Source organism: Bos indicus x Bos taurus, chromosome 8 (assembly GCF_003369695.1).
Source record: "Bos indicus x Bos taurus breed Angus x Brahman F1 hybrid chromosome 8, Bos_hybrid_MaternalHap_v2.0, whole genome shotgun sequence".
In the NCBI taxonomy this organism is placed as follows: domain Eukaryota; kingdom Metazoa; phylum Chordata; class Mammalia; order Artiodactyla; family Bovidae; genus Bos; species Bos indicus x Bos taurus.
The window spans coordinates 23,054,854-23,074,012 of NC_040083.1; the positions used below are offsets into that span (position 1 = coordinate 23,054,854).

The 19,159-nt window shown below is 41.0% G+C and overlaps 1 protein-coding gene across 1 annotated transcript; it reads left to right on the top strand.

The window, feature by feature from the left end:
* The first annotated feature begins 16,045 nt into the window (after positions 1–16,045).
* LOC113896993 (interferon beta-2) lies at positions 16,046–17,652 on the top strand. The gene has a single exon (XM_027549145.1). The coding sequence runs from the start codon at positions 16,964–16,966 to the stop codon at positions 17,522–17,524; it is 561 nt and encodes a 186-aa protein (XP_027404946.1). The 5' UTR covers positions 16,046–16,963; the 3' UTR covers positions 17,525–17,652.
* The last annotated feature ends 1,507 nt before the right edge of the window (positions 17,653–19,159 follow it).

Below are 19,159 nucleotides of genomic sequence, written 5' to 3' on the forward strand. Positions count from 1 at the left end.
AGGATAAAAGGTCTATTTTGTGTAATAAAATTTAAAAAACTTATAACCCTGATAGGAAACCATGTCAGATCTGAAATACTATCAAGAACATAAGAAAAGTACTTTACCTTATTTTTTAAATTACATACCATTTGTAGCTCATCATGAACAAATATATCAGTGTCAAGTATGTTTCATCAATAAAAATAGTAAAACAATAGAAAAATAATTAATTCACTTTATGGAAGTGAAAAAATAGATAGGTTTAATGTATGAAATTGATACACTGGAAAACATGATATTGACACGAAAATGTCCATGGCTAAGAGTATAAAAATAGAGGAAAAATGGCAAATGCATGTAAAAATGAAAATCCATTTTTTTCCTTTATTGAAAAAGATGAATATGTGTATCTGAAAGACATATATTTCACATTATAGAATCACTACGGTGAATGATCATTTATTTTGCTTCACTTCTGTATTTGTTACTTTGTGTTTAAATTGGTAGGACAGCAAAATGTTCTTTGATTTCCAATTTTCTGTCTTCTTTCCAGCTGGAGTTCAGAGACCAATATAGCCAGTCTCTAAGCCAGTGTTTGATGGCAGCGTAACTCCAGTTCATGTATCATTTGTTTCGACTGCATCATTCACTAGTCAAGAAAGACTCCAAAGCTGAGGACCTGGAACACAGAAAAGGAAGGCTGCCTCAGATATTCATTCTCTCAGTGCTTTAGCTTGCTCCTTGCTCCAGTCCAACGCTGGATAACAGATCCCTGAAGAAAGATCATGAGGGACTTCCAGGAACACATGGAGAGCCTGGTGTGATGAAGTAACCCCTGCTGCTTAAACTCTCCTCTCAGACCTAACCTGGGTCAGCTGCTTTCTTGGTTAAAGCTCCTGGGGTAGCCAACAAAGTGGAAGAATCCATGTGACACTCAACACAGATTTTCCCGTTGTTTCCTTAGTTGTATATGTACCTAGATATAGTTTCAACATGTCTTGAAAAATAGGTCAGGAGACATGATGTCTAATGATGGCAACAGCATCATCATCATTCAAAAAGATTTTGACCCCCAGGATGAGAACTGTCTTCAGAACAAGTTTACAAGCTAGATAAGAATACGAAACTCATTGCTATATCCTCATATGCTTCACCTTAAAATGAGAATTGTTTAATTCAAGTTGATTAGGGCCTTATTGACCACAAGACTCCAAAAATTTTCCAGTTATCACATTTGGAATACATGGCACTCATTTTGCAAACTGCATCCAACTTACCATCATTCTCAGTGCATTCAAAATTAACATTTTTATTTTCTTGAATAAGGAGTCAATTTATTTTCATTTAACTTTTGGATATTCCCCTCTGTTTATACCTGAACAGAACTTCACAAGCATTTCTATTGGTATCATATGTCTTGTGAACCTTTACTATGTTGACTAAAAGCAAAAGTCCTAGTAAGAACTAGAAGTGAATAGTCACATCAGTGGAAGTTACTTTGTAAAGTTTATTATTATTTTTGGCTGTGACAGCCACGTGGCTTATGAGACCTTTGTTCCCTGACTGGGGATTGAACCCAGACCCACGGCAGTGAAAGTACTGAATCCTAACCACTGAATGGCCAAGGAAGTCTCAAATCAAATTTCGCAGTTTTAGTTTTTCAGTTTTTCACTCAAGTATCCAGAGAAACTGAGAGGGTCAGTTCCTAGGCAGGTTGATAGGGAGTCTAGGGGTCCCCAAGGACAGAGGGGTCTGGAATTCTCCAGGAGGAAGAAAGGACAAACTTTTTTTCTTTCTCCGCATTCCTTAGGATTATATAATAATAATGTATCCTGCCTGAGGACAGTCTTTGGATTAAACCTTCTGGCTAATTCTGTTATCTTAAAATGTAAATTATGGGAGTGGGTCTGATGAGGTCTTTACAACCTCCAGACATTCTTTGGATTATATAACCTCATTGTTAACACTAGCAAGCGGGTACTCTTTCTGCCCCCTTCTGATGCCTATGTCAGAAGCTTTCTCTATCTCCTTTATACTTTAATAGAACTTTATTACACAAAAGCTCTGAGCGATCAAGCCTCATCTCTGGCCCCGGATTGAATTCTTCTCCTACGGGGGCCAAGAATCCTGGTGTCTTCACGTGATTCAACAACAACCTTTCAAAACTCTAAATTGCTTTAACATTATATATTTGCTCTAAATAAATGACTGTTGGAGAACTGAAGGGAATATGATAAGGGTCACGAAACATGTAAATGTCACGTTAAAAGTAACGCGTCAATCCAATACGTTTGAGACCCAAACTGATAAAGGTTAAAATAATAAATATTAATAGAATCCACTTAAACTGTTGATTTATTTAAAACACAAACTCCACTGTAACTTGCAAGAGGAAAAAAACCTAAAGTCAAATAATACCAAATACTTAATACCAAAACAAGGACAACACAGAGGCAGGCCAAAACAGAGCAAGAAAATATAATGAAGGAAATAATTAGAGGTAGCAATTTAATATAAACGAGATCTTTTTCATTAATATAATATTGATATCCTTGAGAGTTAAAACACGTTAAATTTGAGAAAGTAGGTCAATACATATAAGAAACAAATGGAATTTACAATTAAATATAAAAACGCTTGAGCTAAATTTCAAATAGTATAAACACTAAGTAAAGAATGTAACGTTATGTAGTAACGTGAACAGAAACTCGGTGGCACTGAAGTTTTATCTCAATGCTGTGCTTGAGCTGAGTCGCTTCAGTCGTGTCTGACTCTCTGTGAGTCTGTGGACCATAGGCTGCCAGGCTCTTCTGTCCACGGGATTCTCCAGGCAAGAATACTGGAGTGGGTTGCCATGCCCTCCTCCACGGGATCTTCCTGACCCAGGGATCAAACTGGTGTCTGCTCTGTCTCCTGAATTGGCAGGCAGGTTCTCTACCATTAGTTCCACCTGGGAAGCTCAGCACAATGCTATTAGTCTGTAAAAAACCATATAGAAAAGTAATAAAGAGAAGATTTCAAAATATGATTTAGAAGAGGAAATTAGTGATCAACATGCCTGAGCCCTTAGCCTAGAATAGGAAATATAATTTGTTACAAATATTTATAAATCATTCATGAAAATTATCATACATTAGACTTACACTGAAAATATCCATAAAGATGGAAGGCTAACTCCTCAAAATAACCATTTTGTCCTGACCTGGATGTCAGATTCTTTTATGGATCAGAGACTGGGGGGAGGTGAGGAAACAAAGTAAAGTGAGAGTGAAGTCGCTCAGTCGTGTCCGACTCTTTGCGACCCGTGGACTGTTGTCCACAAAGCTCCTCCGTCCATGGGATTCTCCAGGCAAGAATACTGGAGTGGGTTGCCATTTCCTTCTCCAAAGGACCTTTTAATTCCTGTAAATATCTCCCAGAATGTCTAGTAAGCCTCAGGTAGGGGCATGTGTTAATTGTACTTCCTTACAATCATTTCATGGGTGCTGTGAAATGGAATATCTCATGTCACGTCAACAAACCAAGATGTCACATCTATCTGTGATTCTGGCCTTCCCAAATGTGAATTTCTGTTCCACCTGGTAAGTAGCCAAGTAGGGCATCTGTGCCATTGCCACACAAAGAATCACAGTCCTTCACAGGTAGGTGGGGTCAGGTTATCCCCTGAGGCAGGCCATTATGGTTGTTTCAGTTTAGTTCAGTTCAGTTGCTCAGTCGTGTCTGTCTCTTTGCGACCACATGGACCGCAGCACGCCAGGCCTCCCTGTCTATCACCAACTCCTGGAGCTTACTCAAACTCATGTGCATTGAGTTGGTGATGCCATCCAACCATCTCATCCTCTGTCGTCCCCTTCTCCTCCTGCCCTCAGTCTTTCCCAGCATCAGGGTCTTTTCAAATGAGTCAGTTCTTTGTATCAGGTGTCCAAAGTATTGGAGTTTCAGCTTCAACATAAGTCATTCCAATGAACACTTAGGACTGATCTCCTTTTAGGATGGACTGGTTGGATCTCCTTGCAGTCCAAGGGACTCTCAAGGGTCTTCTCCAATAACACAAAGAGTTAAAGTCATAGAAGCAGATCCAGTGGAAATTCAAAATTAACCCTTCCCGGTTACAAGCTCAGACTACACCAGGTGATTCATTTCACTTCAGTTCAGTTCAGTTACTCAGTCATGTCCAACTCTCTGCAACCCCATGGACTGCAGCACCCCAGGCCGCCCTGTTCATCACCAACTCCAGGAGTTTATTCAAACTCATGTCCATTGAGTCAGTGATGCCATCCAGCCATTTCATCCTCTGTCACCCCCTTCTCCTCCCACTTTCAATCTTTCCCAGCATCAGGGTCTTTTCCAATGAGTCAGTTCTTTGCATCAGGTGTCCAAAGTATTGGAGTTTCATCTTAGGCATCAGTCCTTTCAATGAATATTCAGGACTGATTTCCTTTAGGACGGATTGGTTGGATCTCCTTGCTGTCCAAGGGACTTTCAGGAGTCTTCTCCAACACCACAGTTCAAAGGCATCAATTCTTTGGTGCTCAGCTTTCTTTATAGTCCAACTCTCACATCCATACATTAATATTGGGAAAAGCATAGCTTTGACTAGATGGACCTGTGTTGGCAAAGTAATGTCTCTGCTTTTTAATAAGCTGTCTAGGTTGGTCATAACTTTTCTTCCAAGGAGCAAGCATCTTTTAATTTCATGGCTGCAGTGACCATCTGCAGTGATTTTGGAGCCTCTAAAAATAAAGTCTGTCACTGTTTCCCCATCACTTTTCCATGAAGTGATGGGACCAGATGCCATGATCTTAGTTTTCTGAATGTTGAGTTTTAAGCCAATGTTTTCACTCTCCTCTTTCAGATGATTGATCCTCCAAAATTCACTTTCAAGAAAATAAAGTGTAACCACCGCTCCCTCCAAGTGTTCAGGTGTTTAGAATGTGTCTTTGCTGCTTTTCAGCAGTGTAAGGCGAGTGCAGAGAAAAAGAAAGTGAGTTGGGCAGTCAGGCAAGAAAAGGGAAATTTACTAGAGGGAAAGGAGAGGGTGACTGGCCCTTAAGGAGAACCAGCTTCCTCCCTTTCTGACAGGGTCCTACTTATACCCCACCAGTGAAAAATTTTCTGAAGGGTTGGTTAATTTTTAGCCTGTAGTTGAGTCCTGTGGTCACACAGCTGGAGGTCTAGAATCTGGTGGTCTTGTAGCTTTGAGACAATAGGCACCAGTGAGAAAGCAGAATGCCATTTGGGCAATTTGGTCAGTCTCATAGATCACTATAATTTTATTCTCTGTTTGCAAGGTCGACATAATGAGTCATAGTATCAATGAGACCCCGTGTGGGTCCTATCAGGCAGCCTCTCTGTATTAGTCCAGGTAATTGTCCTTGCTATGTCTAAGCAACCCAGTTTTCTTTCCTACTTTTGTATAATTTTCATATTGTTACCTCTTCTTTGTTATTTGTATTTCACTTGGTAAAAGCTGTCCTGATGCTTCTGCAGTCTTTTCTATTTCAATTTTGAGGTTTGTTGCAAAAATAAAGGAAGGGAAAATGTAAGTGAAAAGAAGAGGAAATGTATTTCTTATGTGATTTTTCAAGATATCAAAACTTTCCACTCTCATTGAACATTCCTAGAAAGTAAAAGTGAGCAGTGAATGAAAAAGTGACACACAAAGGTAAAGAGAAACAAAGTAATTGAAAAAAAAAAAAACTACAGTGACATTTTCTCTGTTCAAATGACAAAATGTCACTTAACTACACAAATGGGGATGAAGAGCTCTACAGAGTGACAGATTTCAGACCACCCCATGTGAGACTGTTTAGCTGCAGACAGAGCTGGAGGAGGGTAGCAGGCTCTTAGGCGGAGTGTTACCTAAGAGGCAAGTTGTCAGCTTTGCTAACTCCCAGTATCTATTTACTTATTTTTATTTGTCTGTTTACATTACTCACTCTTCATGGACGTTATCTGATTCTGAGGATATAGACCTATTAACTCACCATGAAAGAGACTGGGTCACAGATTGGACAGCCATTTTATTCACGTCTGAGAGGTCAGCTGTTACCTGGAAGCTACTAGGTATAAGTGATTTGGACAGGACGTCATGTTCACATAAGAGATGAGACTAGATGTAATAATGTTGACCACTGAGCTGAGGATTAAAGGAAGGGAAGCAGGTCATCTCAGGGAAATTCGATACAGTTCCCATAGTTAGATGTGTGAATTTTCCCCCTCGTGGGAATGGCTAGTATATACTGAATGCTTCTATGTCTTGTCCAGGCATGGTCAGAAGCATGCTATGTCATTCAATCTTCCCAACAATCCAGGGAAACAAATATGATTATCATTTCCATACAAGAGGAAAACCAGGGTGCTGAAGGTCACATAGCCAGTATAGGATGGAGCTGGGACATCAACCTAGGCAAACTTGCCCCCATGTCCAGTGTCTCAAGCACTGGACTGAGCTATCTCCTCTGACAAAGTGCTTCCTATTTCAGAGGAACTTAGTAAGTTCTTCCTCTCCAATTCCTATTCTTCTTTGTCACAAACGTGTCATTTGTTCATTCCAGGAACATTACAATCATTACATTACAATTAAAGAGGATACAGTTCCCATTGCCCTTGCTAACTTCCAGTCCTATATTTCAAGTGGTGTTTTGTTGATATCTACAGAGTAGCCTGGCAGACTATGGGCCATAGTTTCAAAAAGAGTTGGACACAGCTGAAACAACTTAGCAACAACTGAACTTTGAGAATCCCTGTTTACATCTGAGAAAATATTTTGAGAAATTATCCAGAAAGTTTAAAAATCCATTTAAATTTACTCTTACTATCTTTGTTTTCAGAAGATTATAATTTTCTGAAATAGTCTTCAAATACTAGGTTTGAGTAATCAAACTTTGGTGTGTATAGTTCTCTTATAACTGGCTCTAAAAAAAAAAAAAAAAAAGAACTGGCTCTGTGGCCCACTCACTGGAAAAGACCGTGATGCTGGGAAAGACTGAGGGCAGGATGAGAAGGGGACAACAGAGGATGAGATGACGGGATCGCATCACCAACTCAATGGATATGAACTTGAGCAAATCTGACCAATAGAGAAGGACAGGGAAGCCTGGTGTGCTGTAGTCCATGGGGTAAAAGAGAGTGGACATGCCTTAGTGACGAACAACAATGGGACAGAGACCCCTCTGTGCACTTCCTCTGGGACAGACACCTTCCTGGATTCCCCACATGTGCCATTACTGCCTTTAGGGAGCTTACAATCTATCAGGGCGGTCAAATGTTACATAATTAGATGGATTACTTAATTACAACTGCATGTAGTGCAGCTAAAGGAGAATGCTTAAGGTTAATGAGGAATAACATGGAGGCAGAATAGTTTAGTGGTCAAGTACCACTTATGCAGTTAATCCTGACTAATCTCTCTGAGTTTTCAGTTTCCTTATTTGCAAACATGTCAATAATTATAGTAATTATCTCATAAGGAAGCTGTGAAGATTACTGTCATGTTCATTAAAAACACTTTGCTGAGAGGCTGCATGTAAAAATTTCTGTCATTAATATAATTACAAATTATCTGTACCTTACAGAATTGGTAAAGACATGCCATTACAAGGGTTGAATGTAATTGCAACCTCAGTATCCCTGAGTGTATGGTAGATTATCACCATAGTGGCAACGGCACCCCACTCCAGTACTCTTGCCTGGAAAATCCCATGGACAGAGGAGCCTGGTAGGCTGCAGTCTATGGGGTCGCTCAGAGTCGGACACGACTGAGCAACTTCACTTTCACTTTTCACTTTCATGCATTGGAGAAGGAAATGGCAACCCACTCCAGTGTTCTTGCCTGGAGAATCCCAGGGACAGGGGAGCCTAGTGGGCTGCCATCTCAGGGGTCTCACAGAGTCAGACATGACTGAAGCGACTTAGCAGCAGCAGCAGCAGCCGCCAGTACTCTTGCCTGGAAAACCCCATGGATGCAGGAGCCTGGTAGGCTGCAGTCCATGGGGTCGTTAAGTTGGACACGACTGAGTAACTTCACTTTCACTTTTCACTTTCATGCATTGGAGAAGGAAATGGCAACCTACTCCAGTGTTCTTGCTTGGAGAATCCCAGGGACGGGGGAGCCTGGTGGGCTGCAGTCCATGGGGTCGCACAGAGTTGGACACAACTGAAGTGACTTAGCAGTAGCAGCAGCAGAGGTATAAAGAGAAATAAACACAGGCAAAATTGAATTTTTTAGGACAACTAGCCGGAGAAGGCAATGGCAACCCACTCCAGTACTCTTGCCTGGAGAATCCCAGGGACAGAGGAGCCTGGTGGGCTGCTGTCTATGGGGTCACACAGAGTTGGACACGACTGGAGCATTTTAGCAGCAGCAGCAGCAGGACAACTAGCACCTAAAAAAGTGCCTTGTGGATTACAGTTGCAACATAATTCATTTTTAACAAATGATATCAGTGATATTGTTCCCTATCATGTCTCCAGTGAGCTTAAGGCCTACTCAGATATTATAAAGGTACACACACAACTGAATTTTTTGAAGAAGGGAAAAAGGGTAAATAAGGGAAAAATGAGAAAAATCAAAAGTTTCTCTTATAAGCTCTTTTTATATTGAATATTTCTTGGTGACCTGGAAAAGTCACCATTTTGCATGAATTTTTCTCCCTTCTCTGACTTTGATCAGACTCTTCTCCCCAGGAACAACTAAGGAGGTGTGAGAAGCATGCTATACAGCTGTGTAGCTATGAACCACAGTGGCACGCATGATTTGATGTCCCCCACATAGGAACTCATTGCAAAAATTAGCACTTGTATAGATTTCATTACAAAGAATAGAAAAAGAAAGGAAAGGGCAAACTGGAAAAACCCAGAAAATGAAAGTTTCTCTACTCACTCATTAAGAGCCACCCATCACCCCAAGCCCTCAGAACTTGCCTACACCTCCCCTGCATGCAGTCCTGCGAGCCCCCAGTGTCCCAGTGGCCCTCCCCATCACTGTGCTGCTGGCCCTTGGTGATGCTCTGCTCTAGCCCCACGTGCTCCCTGGGCTGTGAGCTGCCTGCGAGCCACGGCAATCTGGAAAGCTTCACATGTTGGAGTCAGATGGAGAGAGTGCCCATTGTGTCCTGTCTGAGGGACAGGACTGACTTCAGATTTCCTCAGACCCTGGTGCATGGGACCAGGCTTGAGAAGACAGAAGCCACAGCTGTTGTGCACGAGTTGCTCCAGCAGACCTTCCAGCTCTTCAGCACCACGGGCTCTTCTGCAGGTCGGGACGAGAGCCTCCTGGACAGATTCCTCGTGGGACTTGATCAGCAGTTGGAGGACCTGGACACGTGTCTGAGGGAGGGAAGGACACGGGAACAATCACCTCTAGGGAATGAGAACTCCAGATTGGCTGTGAAGCGTTACTTCCAGTGAATCAGTGTGTATCTCAAAGAGAAAGAATACAGCCGCTGTGCCTGGGAGGTTGTTAGCGTGGAAATCAGAAGGTGCTTGGTCTTTGCCAGCAAGCTCATCAGAAAACTCAGGAAATAAAAAAGACATTGAATGTGAAAACAGTTCATCTGGTCAACTAAATGGCTATTTTCTAAGACTCAAAGTGCAACCTTTAACTCTATTTTTGTGTCAGATGACATATAAGTAATAGCTAATATATGGGATTATATAAATGTATGTTAAATGTTTTGTTACCATAACTGTTTAAAACAGATTTAAGAATCCATTTTCCATATCTTAAAAACCTATAATATTTATTTATTTATTAAAATTATCAGAAATATTTAGGCTATTTATAGCATTTAAATATTTATTATTCATAAGATAGTTGTTTTGTATTATATTTTGTAGAAGACTACTATTTGTATTTAAGTAGTGGAAAGAAAAGTAGTTTTAAAAAAGCAAGCTGGCTTGCACACACCTTTGAACAAAATCTAACCCAAAGCCTGATCCTACAAGATAAACCTATACTGAAGTCACCTGAAGAAAGAGGGAACGGGGTTACCCACCCTGGGTCATAGAAGGAACAAGGGACAATTTGAGGAGGGAATGAATAGGATTCTTGAGACATAGATTAGAGGTGGGAGGGAGATAAGTGAAGAAAGCCCAGATCATGCACACAGTTGCCTGCTTGGGGCCTGTAAGAACTGGAGCGCCTTCAAGGATTAGTGGAGAACCACATACATCGTGGGAGGTCAATCGCATATATGGGATCTAGGATCCTGGAGTAGGATGAATAAGGGAGAGCAAGTTTCCTACACTTGGCCACTCCTGAGAAAAGAGTCTTCCTAAATTGTTCAAATGGAGGCAAGAAGAACAAGGCGGGCTGGGGATTGCAGAGACAGCAAAGAGATGTGAGAATCAGTAGCTGCCATGATAAATGTGACTCTAAAGAAGTAAAGAGGGTTTCTTAAGCTTATTTATATATATTAAACACACATGTCATTGCTAAACTTTTAAATAACTCATACAAAGGAATGCCTACCCTTGACCTCTAGGAGGATATACCCTAATCCTATACTGTTAACAATTTAATGGGTATCCTTCTAGACATTTTCATATGTAGTTAATAAATCTATACATAGGGACATATTAATGTATATCACATAAATATCCATTTTTCATATAATTCAGTTTCTCATTTATTTATATTTCCTTGCAAATAGATGTTTGAGATATTTCTTCATTAGTACATAAAAAAGGATTGCCTAGTTATAAATTGCTGCATTATGTCTTAACTGCAAAATTAAGATAATCATAAAAGCTTACCTTGAAAGTGTGGCAAGATTAATTGCCTTAATTTATAGCACATGCTCAGAATGGTACCAGACACTTCCCAAGTGCTCCTTACGTTAAGTCTTCTATTTGAATCTGTTTAGCAGATTATTTCCTCATGTTCTGGGTCTGTGGTCAGGAAGATGAGGCAGTTCCCAGAGAGCTGTTCAGAGACAGATTCCTGCAGCTCACCCACTGCACAGCAAGAGGAGAAATAGCCATTCACTGGGATGACATTCAGAGAAGGCAATGGCACCCCACTCCAGTACTCTTGCCTGGAAAATCCCATGGACGGAGGAGCCTGGTAGGCTGCAGTCCATGGGGTCGAGAAGAGTCAGACACGACTGAGTGAGTTCACTTTCACTTTCCACTTTAATGCATTGGAGAAGGAAATAGCAACCCACTCCTTTGTTCTTGCTTGGAGAATCCCAGGGACGGGGGAGCCTGGTGGGCTGCCGTCCATGGAGTCGCACAGAGTCGGACACGACTGAAGCGACTTAGCAGCAGCAGCAGGGATGACATTGCCAAGCCTATTGCAACAATTACTCAGAGTTCTAGACAGAAACAGGAAACATTCCTATGTGGCACAGAGGCCAGCTGTCTACAAGACACACCCCCACCCTCACTGGATTCTTTGTTTTCCCTGGACTTTAGGAGCCCAGAGTTTCAGCCAGGAAGACACAGGCGTCTGGCAGGCAGTCAGGAGGATCCTCTGCTCTGTGCATTCAACTCAGCCAGGAGGCCAGGCCAGAGGGGATTCCCAGGCTGGATCCTGAAATTCCTTTTGGCAGCTTGTATTTAGTTTCCTTTTCACTTGTTGCATCAACTTCGTTGCTATTTTTGCCTTCTGGGATTCATTACGCAATCTCTGATGATGTAACAAAATTCAAGTCACTTGTCGGTTTTGAGTATGTAGACGGCTTTGCTTTGGGCTGTTTCACTTTAAAGATTCAGAAACTGTCTCAGAGACAGGAAACTCACCCAGAACCTACACAGTGCGACCTGCCCTCATGTCAGCAGGGTGGGGCAAGGGGGCCCCTGGAGGCTTGTTCAGCAGCTGCAGCCAATGTGTTGTCCTTTTAACCCTCTTCTCAACCTTAGGTTGGCCCGACTCAATGCAGCCCTGATAGTTATTCTGAGAATTCAGAGTCCAGCTCAGAGAACAACCTGGGATCTGAAGGGAAAAGTAAATACAGGCTTGATGCAGATGGGCATGTTCTGAAAGGACCAGTCTGAGTGTCCAGCAGCAGTGGGTCCTGGCAGCAAACAGTGAAAACAAGGCCTGGGCTGCTCCTGCCTGTTCCTGGGCCATCGACCCTCTGATGGGAGAATTCTGAGAGTGACAGGGGTGAAGAGTGTAGGATCCTCTGGTTGGGTACATTCTGGAGGAGTTAGGAGAGTTAGCCAAGGCCCTGACCAGAATACCGAGTCCCAGCTGCATCTGAAGTGAGCAGGAGAAACACGGCAATGATTATTGTCCATGGCCTGTGAATGATGTCCTTAGTGTGAGTAAAGGGAAGAGAGAAGAGGCTGCAACCAGAGGCACTTATATCTCTCTGCATATTGTTCCTTTTCACACCAGGGGGGAGGCCTGAGGAGGGGGTCTGGGCCCCCTGGCTGTGAGCACAGGGCAACCCCAGCCTGGGCAGAGTCAGCCTCAGGTGCTGAGAGAGGGTGAGAGCAAGGCCGCAGCTGGAAGGTGGGAAGACACGCTCTTCTCTCACGCTGGAGACGGACTTTCCATCGTGGTCCTGAAGTTTACAGGAACTCTGTTTGTCACCAAGCAAAATGTCTCCAGTCTACTCTGGCCTATTTTTAAATTTATATAATAGTATACATTTTCTTCTGAGGTGAGTGTCTTTCAATGACTGCCATATTTGTGCCTTTAGTTGTGGTTCTTTTTATTGTTATTAATAACCCTATTATCAGGATAGATAAAGTATTTATGCAATTTTAATGGGTATTTGGGCTGTTTCTAGTTTGGGACTCTTATGAATATTGCTGATCTGAATATTCTTTACTTCTATACTGATGCATATTTACATGATTCTCTCCCAGGGTAATTGCTAAGAGTGGACTTACTGGGTCATGTTGTTGTTCAGTCGCTCAGTCATGTCAGATTCTTTGTGACCCCAATGGACTGCAACAAGACTTCCCAGTCCTTCACCGTCTCCCAGAGCTTGCTCAAACTCATATCCATTGAATCAGAGATGTCATCCAACCATCGTGTCCTCTGTCGTCCCACTCTCCTGCCTTCAGTCTTTCCCAGCATCGGGGTCTTTTCTAATGAGTCAGCTCATTAAAGGATTGCAGTTTCAGTTTCAGCATCAGTCCTTCTAATGAAGTTCAGGATTGATTTCCTTTAGGATTGACTGGTTTAATCTCCCTGCAGTTCAAGGGACTCTCAAGAGTCTTCTCCAACACCACAGTTCAAAAGCATCAATTCGTTAGTGTTCAGCTTTCATTATGGTCCAGCTCTTACATCCACATATTACTGGGTCATAGACCACAGGCTATGCATATTTTCAGCTTTGCTAGATAATGTTTTTGAAAGTAGTTGTACAAATGTACACAACAAACATTAGTTGCTCCATATGGTCATCACATTTGCTATTTTCAGATCTTAATTTTTTATTTGCAGGCAATGTATTTATCTAAAAACTTGAAAAATCAACCAAACTTTTATATAGTGTTTGTAAAGCTTATCAGAGAAAAATAACAAAATTAGTTATTGTCATAAGCATATATATATGAAAATTCAAGGAAAATTTAGTTCATTAAAAATTAGCAAATGTCATGAAAAAATTTCATTCATACTTGCAACAATAAGAAAGCATAAATATATTGGAATGAACCTCAGAAAGAATGTGCAAGACACATAATCAAGCCAGCAGCAAAAATTTATTGAGAGATAGTTTTAAAATAGTTCAAGAAAATGGCAATATTTGTTTTACTTTATGACATGGTTAGGACATGTTTGCTAAGTAAATGTTTGTTCACTAAAAGACCGTGTTTCTCAGGAGGAGGTGGCCTTGACAGTCTCCTATTGCACACTCTGATTTCCCTTCTCACTGAGGCTTACTACCTCATCACGTGCTTACATGTCCCTTGCTCACTTACAAAGAGAGAAGTTGCTTAACCTCATTAATGATCAAGATTTAAAACCTACTGTCTCAATGTTAGAGAAAAAAATTGTTATTTTTTCTGGCCATCTGAGTCAAAAATGCAATTATAGACTTGTACTTAGAGGTCAAAGGTAAAGACAAATTGTCCTGTCAAAGCTATTTTTAAAAAAACACTTAAATCTACACTTTATTCAAATCTCCTTATTCCTGTACCCACCCACCCAGCCCCGCTGGTTGCAGGAATTTCATTTTTATTTATTTATGGCTGTGAGACTTGTGACATCTTATTAAATAGTTCCCCAACCAGGGATCCAAGCAGGATCCTGCAGTGAAAGCATGGAGTCCCAATCAGTGAAACTCAAGGGAATTCCCAGATCTCCTTAGTTTTTACCCAAAGTTGTTTTTCTGTCCTGGGATGCCATTTAGAATGGCACAGTACCTTTAATTTCCATGTTTCCTTAGGCACCTCAAGGCTGTGACAATTTCTCAGTAGTAGACTTTTTATGTTCTTATCAGTGGTATTATTTTGAAATGTCAATTTCCAATTTTTATTACTAATGTCAAAAGATGTGATTGATTTTAATATTGATCTTTTTTTCAGTGACCTTGTTAAATTTATTTTAAAATTTCTATAGTTTATATGTCCTTTTGTATTTTGTATGTACACAATTACATCATCTTTAGATAGAAAAAAAATTATCTGAGACAGCAAGGGATTTGAACAGATCTCTTACAAAGAAAATATCTAAATTGTCAATAAGCATATGAAAATGTGCTGAACCTTATTAATAACTAGCAATATGAATTAAAACTCTAATAAGATATCACTCTGATTCACTAGAATGGCTAAAATTAAGAAGACTGGCAATACCAAGTGTTGAAAAGAAAGTAATGCAACTGACATCCCATACTCTTGATAGCGAGAATATAAATTGGTGTAAACTTTGAAAAATGTTTGTCATTATCTACTAAATCTGAACATATGCACATTCTATGAGCCAATTACTTCATCCTAGGCATATATCCAACAGAAGGCTACATAAATGTGCACCAAAAGATGCAAACAAGGATTTTCATAGCCAAAATGAATTATGCCGACATAAAGTCCGTGAAGGCAATCGAAAGAGACCTATTAGGAAGCACCTCATGAACACAATAGCAGGAAGTGGGAGGAGGACAAAGAGAAGAAAGCAGAAGGAGTTCTTGTTTGCAATTCTGCACCCATCCCCTTCTTCCGGTTCCTCACTCTGGTCTTTCTTTCCAGTCTCTACAGCCATGAGAGCGCCTGGGCAGGACTTTTCCCTGCTTTAGTTCCCAATAACATTTGGGCCCATTCTTCTGTCCAGGGCACAACTTAGTGCCCTCTCTGCCTGAAGACTTCTCGAATGAAGTACAAAGCCACACCCTGGCATTCAAAAGCATCCCGAATATATCTTGAGCTGATTTTCCCACCATTGATCCCCTTGGTTCCTCACTCATAACTCATCCACAAATTGAAGCTCCTTCTACATGGTCCCTGCAAACTCGGCAATTCTCCTGGCTCTGTGTAAGCTGCTCTCTCCATCTTGAGCTGTGCTCGCCACCATGAACCATCACCACAGGAGGCCAAGTGAGCACTTGACTAGCCCAATCTTAGCTGTACTATGACTGCAAAAGTATGCACAGTATTTTGAAGGAACTATGAAAAAGAGGAATGTAACTATCTCCTTATTAATTTATATTGGTATATGTTGGAATGATAACATTTGGATATTTTGTGTTCAATAAAACACACTGTTAAAATTAACTTCACTTGTTTCTTTTTAATCTTTTGACGTGGCTACTAGAAAAATTTAAATTGCCTGTATGGCTCCCATGATATTTCTTCTGAGCAGTGCTGAATACATTCTCTGGTAGCATATCGGAAAATCACAGAAAGAACAAATAATGTTTAGTTGCACAAATTAAATATAATTGCTATTAAATGTTAGTATATTTCCTTTAGTTTATTTTTTTCTATATACTTTTACATAGTGGCATTGTATCTACAATTTTATGCCCTGCTTTTGAATATAACTAGGTGCTTTTTATTTTCTAATGATACCAAAAAATATATTCCTTATAGAAAAAATTTTAATGTGAGAAAAGAAAGGGTAAAAATTTAGTAACATTTAAAAAATTCTTTGAAACTAGATTATGAAAATACCTAAGAATCCTATCTCACAGATATTCTTTCATTATGGAGAAATTTTCATGTACAAACAGTTCTAAAGGAACAAAATGAAGAGGAAAGAATTTTCCTACTTGCTGCATCCTTACCTTAATATGCAAAATCAGATATTTAGATTATTCAAAGTATGTACAAAATAAATATACATTGCCCCTCAGTTATGGTCAAAAGGCATCCTACAAGAGAAATCATGAACTTTTATGTGTGGCCTGTATAACATTCATTTGCCTGCACAGAGATAAGACTTAATCTTTACTTTGGTATATTCTGGATAATTTGAGATTGCCAAATAAAGCAATAAATTAAAGTTGATAAAGATATGCAATATCTTGCTGCTTATGGTTAAGGCCTAAAAAAAACTCACGCAAACTTACCTTATACAAAAAAAACTCATGCAAACTTACCTTATACAAAAAATACAAAAATTATTTTCTACAATTGTTAAACTCTTAGAAATAAAGACCCTTTCACAAAATCTAAGAATATGAAAAAAGAACAAGAAAGATCTTTTCCCAGTGAAAGAACCCTGTAATAATTCAGTTCAAATTGATTAGGCATTTTTTTTTTTTTAGCATTTAGCAATTCACTGAAAATTTACAAAAACATTAGAAATTCTCCCAGACTGTATATCTTTTCCCCTAATACATATAAAATCAAAAAGCAAGGAGCTAAAAAGAAAAAGAGTTTTAGAGGTAACTAATCAACACAGGAGAACTAAAAAGGAAACTGGAAAGTGGGAAATTCCTCTCCAATAGAAAGAATGGAGGGCCATGCTGTATAAGTAGCCCACACTCAAGAAGGAAGGCCATTCACTCTGCAAACCCTTGAAGACTCAGCTTCAGCACCTACTAGCAGAACAGGCAGCCCTGTGCCTGATTTCATCATGACCCACCGGTGCCTCCTCCAGATGGTTCTCCTGCTGTGTTTCTCCACCACAGCTCTTTCCAGGAGCTACAGCTTGCTTCGATTCCAACAAAGGCGGAGCCTTGCGTTATGTCAGAAACTCCTGAGGCAGTTACCTTCAACTCCTCAACATTGCCTTGAGGCCAGGATGGACTTCCAGATGCCTGAGGAGATGAAGCAAGCACAGCAGTTCCAGAAGGAAGATGCCATATTGGTCATCTATGAGATGCTCCAGCAGATCTTCAATATTCTCACCAGAGACTTCTCCAGCACTGGCTGGTCTGAGACCATCATCGAGGACCTCCTTGAGGAACTCTATGAGCAGATGAATCGTCTGGAGCCAATCCAGAAGGAAATAATGCAGAAGCAAAACTCCACTATGGGAGACACAACCGTTCTTCACCTGAGGAAATATTACTTCAACCTCGTGCAGTACCTAAAGTCCAAGGAGTACGACAGGTGTGCCTGGACAGTCGTGCAAGTGCAAATACTCAGGAATTTTTCTTTCCTGACGAGACTAACAGGTTACCTCCGTGAATGAACATCTCCCACCTGTGGCTCTGGGAAGGGACAATGTGACTTTGAGGTGAGACTCTTCACCCAGCAGAGGCTCTTGAAGTAACTGACAATGCAATGCAATGGACAGTTAAATACTGTAAGCTATTTTTAAATTGATTTATGCATTATTTATTTATTTAAACTTTTATATGGGAAATAAATTATTTATGAAACAAAATTGAACATGGCAGTTTTAATGTCAACTTGATTGATGTGACAACATATATTAAAAATTGGTGAGCACCCTGGAGACATTTATTGCAAAACAAGCCTGCAGAATAGTAGTTTCCAGCCCCTGCCTTTGAGGAATTTAAAATAGAAGACATGTGGAATGTCCAAGTTACAGGCATATTCTCCATGGATCGGTACAGTTTACCTGCTCTTGTCTCCTTCACTTCTTTAAATGTATCAGACATCTCATGCTGTAGGGTCCCGCAATATGATGTGGGGTTCTTTTGTCTTTTTTTCAACTGGGGGAAAATGTACACCACCTTACATTTGAGAGTCTTACAAAGTAAGCCTTCTTGATGCCAATAAATCTGGGGCAAATTCCATTCAGTTTATAAAATTCTTAACTACAGAAAATGAAAAATTCTGACCTTCTAAATGTCCTTAGTTTCTTGTACACTTCAACCCTTATTTCTAACAATGTAGTCCTGGGAAAGAGGTTTCAGGAACATGAGTTAAAAATTACTTAAGACGGTCATGGGGTCATTAAAAACTGTCAGATATGGTAATCCCTCAATTAAAAATTTGTGAAAAGTAATTTTGAGGGTTAGCCCTCCCATCGCCCCATAGCGGACAGTGTCATCGCGGCCACTGGGTTCCACTTTGTACCCAACGCCCTCCTATAGTCCCACAGCGAATAGTCTCTGAGCCACCGCGGGATTCGACCGTGTTCGCAACGCCCCTCACCTCCCCACCCCCATCCCCACATCGTGGTAAAGTCAATAGTCTCATCACGGACACTGTGTTCCACTATGCTCCAACTTGTGCGGAACACTCTCGCATCTACTCACTGCAAATCGTCTCCTAGCCGCCGCGGGATTCGACATGTGAGCAACTCCCCAGCAGGTTCCCACAGAGAATAATCTCTTAGCCGCCGCGCTCCTCATGCGCAACGCCCACCCGCCCCCACCATCGCCACAGAACCAAAACTGTCATCGCTGCCGCTGTGTTTCACTTTGTGCACAACGTCCTCCCACCGTTCCACAGCGAATAGTTTACTAGCCCGCGGGATTCAGCGTGTCCGCAACGCCCGCCGCTCCCCACCTCCCATCAGGGTGGTACAGCCAATAGTGTCATCGCAGTTACCTTGTTTCACTTTGTCAGCAACGCCCCCACAGCGTCGGGTAACCAATCGTTTCATGCCCACCTTCTAGTTTCACTTTGGGCACAACGCTGTCCATCCTCGCGTCGCCAATAATCCCATCACCGCTGCCCGGTCCCTTTCTCTGAGCTGTGGGTTCCCTCGCGTCGGAAGTGAGCGCCAATCTGTAAAATCAGCCTCATCTCACTCAGAAGCCCCGCCTTGGGGGTTCTTTTCCTCAAACATGGCTTGGTTGTTTGACATTTGGAAAGAAAGCCCACTACTCAGGCGGTCGTTCCGAAAATGCAA